The 16,404-nt window shown below is 38.1% G+C and overlaps 1 protein-coding gene across 1 annotated transcript in view; it reads left to right on the top strand.

Moving 5' to 3' along the window:
- The first annotated feature begins 8,766 nt into the window (after positions 1-8,766).
- The window catches only part of castor2 (cytosolic arginine sensor for mTORC1 subunit 2), a 28,560-nt gene continuing 20,922 nt past the window's right edge, over positions 8,767-16,404 (top strand). Inside the window, exon 1 of the mRNA XM_036579890.1 lies at positions 8,767-9,243. Within this exon, the coding sequence (XP_036435783.1) occupies positions 9,131-9,243 (113 nt within the window). The 5' untranslated portion in view covers positions 8,767-9,130. The remainder of the gene's footprint in view (positions 9,244-16,404) is intronic.

Below are 16,404 nucleotides of genomic sequence, written 5' to 3'. Positions count from 1 at the left end.
AAATGTAGTTGAATTTCATTTCAACTGAGGGTTTGCTTTTTCTGTCCACGGTGTTCTGCTGACAAGAAAAGGGTGTGTTGTGTGCCAGCTTTCAGAAATAGCAGAGCACTTGAGCTGCACTGAGATGGGAGCTGAGCTTTGTGAGCATTTAGCTGCCTCTCATGGACTTGGTTCTCAGAGTTCGGGTCATGGGACACAGATTAAAGGATTCTCTTCAGAGAGCACAGCACACCCTTTCTCCTCAAAGCCTCTGTTTGTTTGGCCCTAAATGACATTTAAATGTTCCTGTTACAGAGGATGCTACGTGCATAAGTCAGTTTTCTTTTTCCAAATTGGTTGGGTGAATGGTGTAAACATTACAACCACGCATAGTAATTGGACAACGTAGTTTTTAATACATGTTTGCAAATTCTTTGCATTCGAAGACTGCCTGAGGTCTGGAGCCAACAGACAACAGCAGATGCTGTTGCCCTGAGTAAGTCATGCATGCTCAATTGGATTGACATGGCATTTTAGAACATTCCTTTTTTTTTTGCTTTAAAAAGTCTTAGATTGCTTTTGCAGTACGCTTTAAGTTGTTTGCTGCTCTATGAAATACTATCCAAGGAGATTTAAAGCATTTGGCTGAATCTGAGCAGGTAACATAGCCCTTTACACATCTGAATCTACTCTGCTGCTTTTGTCAGCAGTCACATCATTGAAAAATTCAATGGAACCAGTTACACTGGCAGCCATACATGCCCACATCATAACACTACCTCCACCATGCTTAACAAACGAGGTGGTTTGCCTTGAATCATGAGCAGTTCCTTGCCTTCTCTATTCTCTTCATATCATTCTGGTACAAAGTGATCTTTGTCTTACCTATCTATAAGATGTTGTTACAGATTTGTTACATATCTTTTAGATTTTCTTTTATTATTATTTATTTACTACATGTAAAATGTTTGTCACATACTGTGCACTGTGAACTCAATAAAGCTTGATTCTGATTCTGATTTTAGACAATAAATAATACACTATATGGACAAAAGTATTGGGACACCTACGCATTACACCAACAGGAGCTTTTTTGGCATCCCATTCTAAATCCATAGGCATTAATATGGAGTTGGTCCCTCCTTTGCAGCTGTAACAGCTTCCACTCTTTTGGGAAGCTTTCTACAAGATCTTGGAGTGAAGAGCATTTGTGAGGTCAGACACTGATGTTGAATGAGAGGGCCTGGCTCACAGTCTCCATTCTAGTTCATCCCAAAGGTGTTGGATAGGGTTGAGGTCAGCGCTCTATGCAGGCCAGTCAAATTCTTCTGCGCCACACTCACCCAACCATGCCTTTATGGACCTTGTCATGCTGGAACAGAAAAGGCCCTTCCCCAAACTGTTCCCACAAAGTTGGAAGCATAGAATTTTCTAAAATGTCTTGTTATGCGGAAGTATTAAGATTTCCCTTCTCTGGAACTAAGGGTCCTAGGCCAATCCCTGAAAAACAACCCCATAACATTATCCCTCTTCCACCAAACTTTACAGCTGGCACAATGCAGTTAGGCAGGTAATGGTCTCCTGGCATTCACCAAACCCAGACTCGTCCATCAGGCCAGATAGAGAAGTGTGATTCATCACTCCACAGAATATGTTTCCACTGCTCCAGACTCCAGTGACTGTGCTTTACACCATTTCATCCGACACTTGCCATTGTGCTTAGTAATTTAAGGCTTGCATGCAGCTGCTTGACCATGGAAACCCAAGCCATGAAGCTCCCGGCGCTAAGTTTTTGTGCTGATGTTAATGCCAGAGAAGGTATTGAGTCAGCAGAGCTGCAGAGCTGAGTGCCTTAGCACTCAGTGACCCAGCTCTGGGTAGTCTGACACTTCGTGGCTGAGTTGTGGTGGTTCTTAAACGCCTTCACGTAAAATATCTAGGAAAAAGAAATTTAGCAAACTGACTTGTTGCAACGGTAGCAGTGTGCAGTACCACACACGGATTCAGTGAGCTTTTTGGGGCAACCCATTCTATCACAAATATTTGTAATGGCAGACTGCATGGCTAGGTGCTAGATTTTATACACCGGTGGCAATGGGACTTAATGAAACAACTGAATTCAGCAATTAAGAGGTATATCCCAATACTTTTGTCCATTTAGTGTATTGTATTGTAGACATGGCAACCCCTGGTTCCTATCATCACCACTGTAAAGAAGTCAGAGTCTGTGTATTTCATTACAATTAACCATTTCACGTCAAACCATTCTGAATAACTTTGATTACATCTCAATTATTGAACTATGCAGAAATTTTGAAAAGTCTGTGGAATTCCCTTTTAAGTCTGAACTATGTAAATGTCATAAATCCACTGGCTTCAAGTGTTCATAGTGTGGCCATCACAGTTTTGAAACAAGCCTTTCTGTCCACAGCCAATGTGCAAACATTTCTTCACACATTATACAAAAAATACTGCAGGGCCATACTTAGCTCTAGCTTTTCACGCTCGAGTTGTCCTGCCAATATAATCTCAAATGAAAGGTCTTGTGTTTTACAGTCTGCTGGTTTGTGTTCTCTCCGGCAATGTGATTTCAGGAAATGTTGTTGTTGAAGGCAGAGATGTAATGGTTGAGGTTTATGCTTGTTAATTGAAGAAGCAAACATTGGTCAAAGTCTGTGATTTGGGGCCAAGAACTCGAGTCTGTCTATATCCCACTGCGGACGACATACTGCTGTATATTCAAACCCTTATTTTTGTACAACAGATAGTGTTTAAACATGATGTAGTGAGCAAACTTAAGTAATCAGCCATAAGAGGCTATGCATTACAGTGACTTCAGCATGGTTAAGGTGTGTTAAGCACAATAGCATCAAAAAAAGTTAAAATGTTCAAGAGATGCAACGATGTGGGGATTTTTTATTTTGGGCTGATATTTTTCAACTACTTATAGTCGTATACAAAGGTCTGAACTCCCTCAGACAAATTAGCTTTCATTGATGTTCCAGCATCAGACTTAGGACTATATAATATACTATGTTAAATATATACAAGATCATCATTTATAGGGCACTTTCTATTGAGAGGTGTCTGGCCCAAACCCTAAGCCCTAAATTTCTAATTGTAAAAATGATGCTTACATTTTTTTCTGTTCTTTTAGATCTTTTTTTTATTTATTTCACTGAAATAAATGTGGGATGGGCTCCGGCACCCCACCTCGACCCAGAGGGATAAGCGGTCTAGATGATGTATGTATGTATGTATGAAATAAATGTGAAGCTGAAAGATTTAGATTTATCATGAGTTTAATTTTTAAATTTAAAAGAAAAAATAATTAATGCTGTCTCACGTTTTCATGTCACTAACGAAACACAAAGCGTTTTGGTTCATCTGTGGAGCATTATTTTAGCCACACTGCTTTTTAGAGCAGGAAGTGAGACTGCATCCCTGTCCCTCATGGCCACATGGTGAGCAGTACGATCCCATTGTTTTGAAGTAAATGTGTCCCAAAGTCTGGAAATCAGTGTGTACCATTAAGAATTGTCACTACTAAAACACATACGTTTTCAGTTAAGTAAACTTCTTTGTGTTTAATGGAAATATGAATTTATGTGTGTACAACTGTTCAAAGCTGTAAATGTACTGGCTACTGTTTTTGAGTTCTGCTTAAAATTACTAGCTAAAATTGTCAATAACGAAACATTTGGTAAAATTACGGAAGTGAAATGACTATTTTTGGTAGTGATAAAATGGAATGTTCAACCATTTATCTTGATGAAAAAAACATAATTAAGGTATAGGGCCGCTCAAAGCAAAAGGATTTCAAGTTAAATGTTCGCAACTGGTTTTTAACTCTTGAACCAGTTTGGCAGAATGATCCATACAGAGTACTTAGAGAGTTTGAACGAGGCTCGGCCCAACAGATTTTATAACTGGAACTGTTATAACTGTGTTGTATAATAGTGATTAGACTGTACCATATTTATTGGACAGTCCTTAACAATGTTGCTCAATGTTCTTCATGTTGTTGGACAGTAATAAATACCTTGCTCAATCTTCTTGATGTAGCTAATCATCAGGCTTTCTTATGATCCTGGAAGCTGGTGAGGCTTCAGATTTTTTGCAGACTGTAATGATTCAGCTGAATCACACAGAACAGCATTTCTCCCCTCTGGAACAGCTAAACTGTCTTGAAGATAAATGTTAGCTGCTCTTCTCAGTAACTTTAGGCTTATCAGGGCAAAATCCCACTCTTCTGTAATCTATTTCTGGGGCTGCTCTAAATAAATTCTGGAAGATAACTGCCCACATTTAAAACATGCATGATACTGAAGCTTCACATCATAACCGCCAAGCCAACAGGCCTAAATAGCATCAAGCACTTATTGGCCATTATGCACCGTCAATGAATGTGCATAGTTGTTTTGTTGTTTTCTTTTGAAGCCAGAAGCCTGAAATCTTATCAGCTGAGGTGGTGTTGGAGATGAGGTTTCAAGGGAGAACCCACATCTAAATGGATGGCTGTCCTTTGAACTGAACAATGCTTGATTTAGTCCTTTGGGAGATCAGAGTGGCCTCAGGATCTTATCACCGCTGCATACAAAGAATGCTTTTTTATGGTTCTGTGTGGCCAAAGGCCCCGATTAGGAGCTTGACACAACTTTGTGAATTATTAAACCACTGGGTACTCTTTTAACATGGTGACGTATGTTTAAAACTTTGTAACATGGTGTATTGCAACAGCAGCTCTTCAACAATACTGAGGGCTCATGGGCTGGCCTATCACTGTATTATAAAGTGTATATAAAGTAGCAGTATAAAGTCTAATGTTATTCTATCAGACAAATGATAAAGTAAGTGAATGCAAATATTTCAACATTAAAGTGGTATTTTGTCAACCGTATTCAAAGACATTTACAGAAAGCTTCAACCCTCCCAAAGCATATGAGCCCACAATATTCAGTGCCTTAATATTCAGGTACCTTCAGAGGCATCATCAGCATAGTTTATAAATGTGACCTCAGAGACTTATATATATACTTATATATATGTGGGATTTTTCTGCAAATATTAGTTTAACATATTGGGGAAAAAAATGAAACAAAATATAAAACTTTTACACAGGCCACATTTTCTGTTCATTTTTTCCCCGATATGTTAAATTCAGCAAATAAACAGTAATTGTGCAATAAATTGTGCAGAAGTGTGCTCTCTGCTGAGAATATTTCAACATAACAAATCAACAAAATGTAATTTGACCAGGGACGGCCAAACCTTTGTGCCAAATTTAACATGAAAATATTTATTTGAAGTAAAATGTAATTAATGTTTATCTATTTCCTTAAGTGGCTTTCCACCCCATCACACCCACTTATGAGCTATAAATATAATGTACGGTCACATTAAGTGATAATGACGAATAATGTACATACATATGTGAATATCATAAAGCACCATGCAGATCATTCATATCTATACAATTTTTTTGCCCAATCTGAGTGCTGCATGGCACAGCAAAAAGTTTTTTGCCATTTTACCTAATTTACCGGCCACTGGTCCACACATGTTTCTGTTTTTTATTGTTTTGCTTTTCTTTAATTAAAAACAGTTTGCTCTACTTCTGACTGTTAAATCATTTAACTTTAATGATTTCCTTGTAAACTTTAAGAAAGTGAACCAAAAAAAACAAAAATGTTGTGCCACAAGTAAAAAAGAAAAATCTTAATGGCCGTCAATGGGTTGCAAGGTAAAATAAGGTAAAATCACAAAACAAAACACAAAACACTGTATTTACAAATTAATCTTAATATCTTACTGTGTTGATAAGAATTTGTTGCTAAAAATCAATTCAAAATCAATGAAGTCATTCATTCTCACTTTAAATTTGCCATGTTTCATGAGAATAACCCTTATGATTAAGTTCTATGATAATATTAAAATATATATATTTTACAGGATTCTCATAAGAATCTTATGAGACAATTATAGTTTTCTGCAGCACACTATAAAAGTACTAGTTTACTTATAAGACTACAGTGCATCTAACAACATTACACAGAACTACAGAAATTGCGCAGTTTCATATAGATCTTTTTCATAAAAGTTTATTTATTATTTTGTACTATGCATTGTGGCCTATAGTTTGAACGTAGATATGCTTTATGGTTCAGTTGTTACCTACTTTAGGTCAATTAAAATCCAACTAGTACTTGTTTGTCAACTGCTTCACTAAATAGTGACTCTGTATTTGGCCTTTTCTGATTCAGTTATCTCTGTTTTAAAGAAGACGAGTCCTTTTCACTCCTGAACTGCATATCTGATCCTTTCTTTGGCTTTAAACAACAGTCACAAAGAGCTGAGCCCTTTTAATGCTGATTTGGACAATAATTAACCCTTCTGTAATCCTTTCAGGCTTCATGAATTTCACTCTTTGTGATTCAACTGTTCTTTTAAATCTTGAGTAGGTTAATGCTACACTGATTAAAGAAGAGAAATTAAAGAGGAATTCTGTCGTTTTTTCAAAAAAAAATTAAATGGTTAAGACGTAAACAAAGTCATTCAGAGTGGTTTGGTGTGAAATGCTCCATTCTAGGCCAGACACCTGAAGTGTTTAATGTGTCTTTAAGTGTTTAATATATGTTTAAAAGGCAGAGAAGTACATGTAGATGTTCTGAGGCAAAATCGTCCCCAAAGAAAACAACTTTTTCCAGATTTACCACTATTTTACCATCATCAACAACACATAAAAATAGCAGAACACACAAATAGGTTCTGTTGTTGTTTTGAATATTAAATTAAATTCCAATTTTTGCATTGTACACATCGTGACCCCTGGTTCCTATCACCACCACGGTAAAGAAATTCTAAGTTGGTAAGTTTCTCTATAATTGATCATTTCAGATCAAGCCACTCTGAATGACTTTGTCTACATCTCAATGACTGAATTATACAGAAATCTTGAGAAATTGGTGGAATTCCCTTTTTAACCTTATTTTTAATTCTAATCTTACCCTCAAAAGGAAGATGTTGTAATACTAGCTGCTATGACTAATTCAAGCAGTGGTGGCTATAGTTATTTGTCCTCAGATCTACTGAAGTTAAAAAACTTTCATGTTTAGTTCCTCAATTTTTTTGTGTGTGTGTTCAGTTTCATTGTTACTTTGCTGTTGCTCACACCTCTCCCTTTTCAGCTGTACCATTTGATTTTAGACTAAAAGACTTGAGGATGCAATCTACTGAAGACTTTTGCTGAAGAAGACTCAAATATGTTCAAGTATGATTTGGGTGACTCCTTAGGGCTAGACGGTATCAATACTTCTGTATCAATGCTTTTGATCTGTAGCCTCTTTTTGCTAGCACCCAGTCAGTGGAATAGAAATCTGTTTTTAATTAATGTAGTAATGTAAAAAAAAATATTAATTAATGTATCAAAATTAAATATTTTTCCAAGTAACTCTGTTAGATCAAATCAGATTAAAGGGCAATTCCACCAATTGTTGCATAATTGTTACATACATTTTTGCTGAATTACCTTGTTGCAATGTAATCAAAATTATTCAGAGTGGTTTGATGTAAAATAATTTGCTATAGAGAAAGTCACAGACTCAGATTTCTTTATAGTGGTGGTGATAGGAACCAGGGGTCTACATGTCTACAGCACAAATATAGCCATTTTTTTACTATCCAAAACAACCAGTGAACCGACAAGTGCCTTATATGCTTTATATGTAATGTTGATGGTAAAATAGTGGAAAATCTGGGAAAAAAAGTTTTCTTTGGGGAATATTTTGCCCTGCAATGCCCTGCATATAATGGGTTAAATTAAACAGAGAAACAAGTTGTTTTATGTCAAGACTTTTTCACAAATCTAGTGTAAAATAATATCTCATGCATCAGGCAGTGTTTTCATAAACACTTCATGTAATATTTTTCTGTAAGGAAGCTTTCAGAGACTTCAGATGTCTGGTTCCTATCACCACCACTAGGAACATTTCTGACTCGGTAAGCTTCTTTAGGACAGAGCATTTCACACGAAAATGCTCTGAATTACTTTGTTTACATCTTAACAATTTAATTATGTTGAAATTGGTTCCCGTTTAATTAGGACATTGTTGGCTCTCTGTGTGTAAAATATTACTCTGTGTCGAGCTGCTAGCAAGTAATGAGGGGTGAAAACAGGGAGGGGTTGGTGAGAACCTCCTACTGTAAAAACTTTACACCTCTCCACAAAGATGGCCGTCCTGAGAGGAGAATGACAGCTTTCTTCATATTCAACAATCATGTACAGCTGCTACAACAAAAAAAAAACAGCACTGACTCACAACTGACACAGTTAAATGTTGACTTGCTTACTCACACACGAAGATGAAAGTCCAGTTCGCTTCGGTTTTGTAATTCATAAATATTTCCATGGAAATATATTCCATCAGTGTTACTGAAGGAAAAAATGAATTGTCTGGCTGGGAGACCTCCAAAACAGACGGATATTGCATTCCACTTTTCCTTCTGGGCTTCAGTGAATGAAAACTTTACCTCAGCTAGTCGAGGAACCAGCACGAAGCTGATATCCTCCATTCTAATTCAAATTGTCTGTTCCACCTTAAATGTTGTTGCACATACATTCTAACGCCTAGACAACAGCTGTCCTAACATCATTTAAGGAGGAACAAAAAACAGAGATCTGAAGCCTGCTTTAGCCTTTGTTGGATGAACTACATTTCCCATAATGCACTTTGCTCCATTTGGTCCCGCCTCCTTTTTTTGAGTGGCAACTTGTTTGTTTCACTGTAACCAGCTGCTGGACCGATCCAATCCTGTCGGAGTGGAAACACGGGGGGCGACAGTCCTCGCTTTTTTTTCCTCCCTTCCCGTTTACCTCGTTGTGCTTTGCTTTTATTTCACCCTGCTTCTCTTTCTCTCTCACTTTTTTCCTCCGTGGACAACTTTTTTCCTTTTCTCTCTCTCTCCCTTCTTTTTCCGCTCCGTTTTTTCCCCCAGAAGGTTTTAAGGAGCACTGTCAATTGGCTTATAGCTCTAGTTATTTATTTATTTATTTATTATTTTCTCTTTCTCTGTTTTTTTTTAAACGAACAAAGAATAGACGTGTACATGTATATATAATTTTAGATGCACCACAAATGAGAAGACGCAAAAGATGGAACTGCACATCTTAGAGCACAGCTTGAAAGTAGCTAGTATAGCAAAAGAGGGCATCCAGATCTGCACTCACGGATTAATCAAACTAGCCTTCCTGCCCTCCAAAACGAGGTAAGTAGCCCATTCTGCACGTCCACTGCAAGTTTACACGATCTGAAACTAAAATACCTGTTCAAACCGTTTTTCGCCTGAATAATCTTGCTGCTGGAGCGGAATTAGGCTAGGTGGCTAAGCTAGGTACGTCTGCTGTGTGAAGCAATTCAGCAGTTTGCTCGAACTTAACGTTACTTGAGCTTTTCATTCAAAAACACGCGTCCTGCCTTCACCTTGTTGACGAAGGGAAACCACAGGAGGCCAGCAGTTTGGTCTGATAACCTGTCAGGTTTGGTGTTTTTTTCTGCTAATACCGAAGTTCATTCGACGTTAAGGGGGTGTGTGTGCGGGCTCAAAGCTCGGCAGTGCTGTTTTCTCTTCCTTTTCCTCTAAAAAAAACAAAACACGGAGTTGGTGCTTTAAATCAAACTTGAAGCTGTTGTTTGTGAGCAGCCTGATGCTGAACGCTTGCTGACAGGCGATGGTGCAGTCCTCGTCCACTTTAACGTTAGCCTGTATGCTCGTCAAAGCCATTTCGCTTGTGCCACCGGTCATTTGCAGCCGCTCAGTCCAACAAAATGACCGTTTTTGTTTTCTTGTTTCAGAGATATAAATATATATGCACTATATTCAGTTGCGCCCCCCCCCACCATTGCAGCAGTGGAATTGTACTGGCCACTGGGAAAGCTGTAAACAACTGCAGTGCAAAAGAGTGGTGAAAGTTGGGGCCTGAAAAAACCTGCATTCATTTTTTTATTTTACGTAGTGGCCCACCTTCTTGTTTTTAAGAGTCTTTAGTAGATCCCACATGCGTTTATTGGTGTTGATATCGACATAACTTTCTTTTGGATGTGATTCCTGGTCTGAATATGAGGCCAAGTGGTAGCATGTAGTGCAGGGGTGGGCAATGTGACGGTGTTTTATCGTTATTGCGATTAATTACATCGCAATACCTTTTTCCGAACACATCGTGAACATCGTCAGCGTTTGAAGGGCCCATTTGCGCCATCATGATCATGCAGTTTTAGCCGATGATCAGTTGTCATAGAAATAATTGCGATTAATGATATGTTTTTTTTTTTCTTGTTCATTGTTCGTAACTATGAAAATACAAGCCAAAGTGACCAAATTGTATGATTATGCCTTACTTGTACTTGTAGCTTGCACTGTACTGTCAAATCAACACTCACACATAATGTCTACAGGAACAAATTTCAAAACATACTACAACAACATACATTGTCATACGTACAACAGCCTGTGATGAATTCACTGTTTCTATCATGTAAAACAGTCGCATTTACATATGTCCACCTACAACAGTTTAGCTCCACCCACTCACAGATGTTATAAGTAGTGTTTTAGCCAACACTGTTTGTTTTTGTCTTTTTTAATGAGGCACATTACAGGGCAGCCAATCAGAATAGAGATCATAGAAAGGCACAGTAACAAAAACAGCCTGTTTAATTCTAAGGCATAAAAAGAAGTGATTAAGACTGTTTTTGGTACATAAAACCACTCAAGTGTTAGAATTGGACCTCAGGGGAAAATAAAACACAAGTATAATGTAGAGTGTAATTGGACTGAGTACACTGTAACATGTGAAATGCTGAATACATATTGCAAAAATATCTCTGAGTATTGTGGTGTTACATTCCTGCCTATTGCCCACCCTTAGTTTAACAACCTCTGGGATGGGCATTGAGGGTCTGAACCTGTTTCCTTCTGAATGGCCCTTTTCTTCAGGAGGGACCACGCATCCATGGTGTCTCTAATGTCCTCTCGCTGTGTTTGCAGAGGCACGGTCCTTGAGGCCATCTCGTCTCCTGGATTTACTGAGCCATGAGTTGGGGCCTTAATGAACCCACAGTGGGGCTTTTAAAGATAAAGAACCACACCCCCCTCCCCTCTCCACATGCTGTTAGTCACTGAACACGAAAGTAGGCTTATATGCAGTAGAGTTGGATTTTCTGGACACAGATTAAGCCGGATCTTAGACATTAAAGTAGTTGTCAATGACCGATTTTGTGCAGGAAAAAATCCATTTTAGTCTCAGTCTAGGCTTAATCCCCTGGTGAACAAGCCTCGCTGTGAGCTTGATGACAAGATGATTGCAGAAAGTGATTCATTTTATCAGGCAACTCTTTGAAGCAGAAGTTGCGTAAACTTAGAGTTAACATTTCAGTGAAGAGGAGGAGAAACTGAATATATTTTGAGTTAGTGCTGGTAAGGGTGTCGCAATACACATATTGATATTGATATAGGGGTTGTGAAATGATACATACCTTGAATCAAATCCAGTTAGATTTTATGCTGTAGAAACATTTGTAGTGTCAGACATACTACTGTAAAATTAGATTGCTTTCCACTGTTCTATAAAGAGATCCATATCCTACATTTTTCTTTTTTTTCTTTTTGTTTTCGCCTGAGGTTCACTTAAGGTTTCTGTGGGTTTGTGGATCAAAAATTGTCTTTCTTTTTTAAAGAGCTATTTTCCAACCCCTCTTTATCTCTTAGAACTAAGCTACAGACTGTTTTTGTTATTATGCATTTAAGACTGATATTTATAAATGAGCTATAGTCTGATTGGCTGATCAAAAAGCACTTAGAGCTGAAACAATCCTTAGAAGTTTAGCATGAATGGGTGGAGCTGAACTGATGTGTGGCAAATAGATGGATATATCTTCATCTTTTCCTTGTTTTTTCCAAGAACAAATTTGAAGACAGCTGCAGTTCTTTACATTCCCGATTAATAGAAATGCTCCTAAATTGATGTAAATGAAATATCTATCTGGAAAATACATTATATTGTTGTACAAAAACCATAATACATATTGTATCATGATATGTGTGTATTATTAGATCAATATTTGCATATTTATTTCCTTGTTTAATGTCTCAATGTCAGGGACCTGAAATGTCAATTCACTTTAAAACCTTGGCTTGTATCTCGCTCTGAAATTTTATTCTGAACAATTTTAGACCAAGCAGCAGAACTTTGTTATACAAATTTGGTTAATGGGACACTCCAGACAGACAAGGAAAACCCCCTTCTGATTACATATCTTCAAAACAGGAGGAACTACAAGTAATACTACAGCTGCTCTTGTGTGGATTTTTGTATGGCTCCCAAAATCCACCCCAAAGGCATTGTAGTTTCTCAAAACCTCATCCCACCTTCAAGATACCGTACCAGAAGAGGGATTTTCCTAGTCTGTCTGGGGTGTCCCTTTAAGCACTGGCTGTTTAGTGGCAGTTATTAAAAAACACCACTGCAATTTAAGTAATTTTCTTTATACAGATGTTGCAAGAGATGCACGTTATGAAGGGTGTGTCAGGCTTTGAACGATACTCATGCTTTCTGATAGCTGGAGGCCTAAGAAACAGTAATGATGATGTAACTAAAGACTGGAACAGCATCAGTTAAGAAAAAGGAAATTGGAAATAAAATTCCCAGGTCTAGTCCCTTGTTAAGGCTGACCTAACAGGCATAAATTTATCTGTTTAAGCTTCTCTCTTGCCACAGGAAAAGACTATTAAAACAAACTTGAGTAGGGGGAGAGAGAGAGACTTGTTTTTCACATTCCTTTTGCAGCTTGTGGTTTTGTGTCTAGCTGTGAACTCTGTGTCTTCAGGGTCTTCTATTGTGTTCAGCGCTGGCTCTCTGACTCCGCAGGCTGTGGAATCTGTTTCAAGAAAGAACTCCTCACACCCTTTGCCTTTGAATGGGATTGAACATAGAAATACATTTCTGGGCCTGTTCTTTTTTAGCCTATTCATTGGTTTGAAACATGCTGGCTTGCTACCTCCTTTAGCACGCCAACAATCAAAAGTTTGTAGCCACTGTTTTCAGTAACATAAAACTAATTTAGTTGCATATATATATATATAAATTATTATAATGAAATGCTAATGCTCTACAGCTTATATTACCTACAGTATTTTGTATTGTGACCAATGGTTAATGGAGATGTAGATGGTTAAAAAATTATTGAGAAAGACAAAGAACAAATCTTGAGAATGAAATACTCCAGTATTTTTTTTTTTTAATTACATTTAAAAGCTTCTTGTCGAGCTTGGCAGCTAAAATGCCTTCTTATGTCTAGTTCTTAACATTTCAGTTGACAGTTTAAAAGTTATACACTTTAGAACAGAAGTGTATGTTTGCTTGCTGTTGTCCTTTCCTTTAAGCTTCTTTCAAACTTCTCTGCAAAGAGTCTCACAGTGGTGTAGAATGCAGACAACGGCAGGCCAGCGTGCTAAAGGAGGTGTGGCGAAAGTTGCTTACTGTTGAGAATGCTGTTGACAGCTCTCACACGTTGTGCTGCCTCACTGTTTAGCTGGCTTTGTCGAAAGGGAGATTCAGCTGTGTCACTGGTGATGAGGTGCAAAGTGGAGGAAAAGTGAACAGCACAGGCTAAACACCCTGGTCTACCCACTAAGCAGAAACACAGTTTGGTTCATTATTAGCAGTGAATGGTTATTTATGGTTGTATAACTTTTTTCAGTGCTGTGTGAACACAAACCTTATTTTTGATACCCATCAAAACTTCAGTAATAGTTAGATACTTCTGATGGTGAAATCTCATTGGCTGAGCTGTGTTAGCACCTGTAAAATACTTAATACACTCACGCTTAGGTGCACACATCAGCTGAATTCTGTATAAACGCACAGAGATATTTAAAAGCGTTCCTTGTATTGAATGTAGTACTGAGAGGGGGGCCAGACACAAGCCTATATAAACAAACCCTGCATAAAAAACGTTTCGTTTAAACTACTAGTTCATGGTTATTTGGCCAAAGACTAAAAGGTTGATGAAATATATACATAAACATACACTGATGGACTACTAAACGTTCTATGTTGTAAAATTCTGTTTTAAATTTACCACTCATTACAAGTCCAAACAAACATAAATGCTGTGAACGGGGCTAGCTTTGGCTCAGAATACGTCACTAACTCTTAAAAGCTGTCACCATCCACCACGGTCTCCCCTATAATTTTGCACATCCATGCTTGATTTCCTCACATTGCCACATATCACACTTTCTCTTAGAGAACAGGGACGAAACACGTTACCTGTCTCATCACTTGTGGATTTTTGCTGTTGAAGTTGTGCTGTCGCCCTGAAAAAAGTATTTGTGAGCGCCACTATTTTTAGCTGCACTCTTCATTTTTAGTGGATTCTGTTTGACCTGTATTAAATTAAGAACAGTGCAGAAGCATAATATTTTGTTCTAGTGTATGAACTTCATTGTTTTTTTTTGTAAATGTATGCTCATTACAAATTTGAGGCCTGCAACATGTTCCAAAAAAGTTGGGACAGGAGCATAATTACCACTGTGTTACATCACTTTTTGTTTTAAAAGCATTTAATAAATGTTTGAGGACTAAAGACACAAACTGATCCAGTTTTAAAAGCCAAATGTTTTGCTCTTCTTCTGTTATACAAGTCCTCAGCTGTGCAGTCAGGCAGGCCAGTCTAGCGCTCACACTCTCTGATTACACAGCCATGTAAGTTGTGACACCTGCAGAATGTTTCTTGAAATAAGTATAGGTGTCCCTGAAGAAGACAGCACTTATAAGGCAGCAGATGTAGCTCAAAAATATGTTCATCGTGAATGGTGTTTTCACAGATGTGTAGGTTACATAACAGTACCCCCTCGTACCATCACAGATCCTGGATTTTGAACGTTATGCTAGTAACATTGAGAGAGTCCTTTTGTTTTTGGCTCGGAGAGCATGACGTCTATTATTCTTTATAAAAAGTCTGAAAGGTTGACTCGTCCGACCACAAAACACATTTCTACTGTGCATCAGTCCGTTTCTGATGAGCTCAAGCCTAGAGAAGTCAACAGGACTGGACACTGTTGAGATATGACTTCCACTGTGCATAATACAGTCTTAACTTGCATCTGTGGATGCAGCAACAAACTGTGTTTATTGACAATGCTTTTTCAGAGTATTCCAGAGCCCATGTGGTCATATCCATCACAGAAGCATGCCAGTTTTTAATGCAGTGCTGTCCGAAGGATCAAGGTCACAGGCATTCGTTTGTTGTTTTCAGCTTTTTCCTTTATGCACAGAGAATTCTCTGCATTCCCTGATTCTTTTGATAATATTATGGACTGTAGAGGGTGGAATATCTCCTTACAATCGCAGGCCGAGGAATGTTATTTTTAAGCTGTTAGATTTCTATGTTGATGCATTTTTGGCAAAGTGGCAAGCCTCGACCCATCATTACTCATAAAGGTCTAAGCCTTTCCTGGATGCTTCTTTTATGTCCAAGCATTATTGCCTCATCTGTTTAAGATGGGTGTTTTTTTTTTTTTGAACATTATGAAATGTTCCTAATCTTAAATGGCCCCTGCCTCAACATGAATTACTGCTTTGTGCTTTTATTTTCATTTTAGAGACAGAGACAATAGCTCATCTGTTTCTGCAGATCTTTTGTGTTGGTCATCCTCTAGTCCTTCATCAGTGGTCACAGGATGCTGCCCACAGGACGCTGTTGGCTGGATATTTTTGGTTGATGGACTTTTCTCAGTCCAGCAGTGACATTGAGGCATTTAAAAATTCCAGCAGCACTGCTGTGTCTGATCCACACATACCAGCACAACCTGTGATGGTCCTCTGGGGGGTTCTGACCATTGAAGATCAGGGTAAAAGGTGGCTAACAAAGTATGCAGATGGACTACAGTCTGTAATTGTAGAATTACAGAGTGCACCTATATGGTAAGTGGAGCTGATAATATAGACTACCACTGTAACTCAGTACAGTTTGATTGGATTTTACAAGCAAATCTCATGCAGCCCCCAGGCCTCAAAAATAACTACATCATGCCCTTTCTCAAAATGTAAGGTTTGAGTCGAAACTCCAAATAACCTGAAAAATAACCCGATTAAAATCGGGGGCTTCTGATAATTTTAGCTGTTTTGTTTTATCCTATGTTTCAGGCTCAATAATTAGATTTAGGGGGAATGAAAGGAATGTGTAATTAGGTTTTGGATTCGGCTCCGTCTGTTCGGAATTTATTTTGGTCGATAGTTGGTGCATTGAGAGAATTTTATGTGGAATTGGGAAATAAAATCACTTGTTTGTTATTTCCTTGTGCCCCTGAGAGCGCAGGAACAGAGATGATGAGCACATCTGAGCGAAGCGTGTTGGGTGAGTGAGT

This window comes from Colossoma macropomum, unplaced genomic scaffold, assembly GCF_904425465.1.
Source record: "Colossoma macropomum unplaced genomic scaffold, Colossoma_macropomum, whole genome shotgun sequence".
Taxonomy (NCBI): Eukaryota; Metazoa; Chordata; class Actinopteri; order Characiformes; family Serrasalmidae; genus Colossoma; species Colossoma macropomum.
This window is presented reverse-complemented; position numbering and strand designations above follow the sequence as displayed.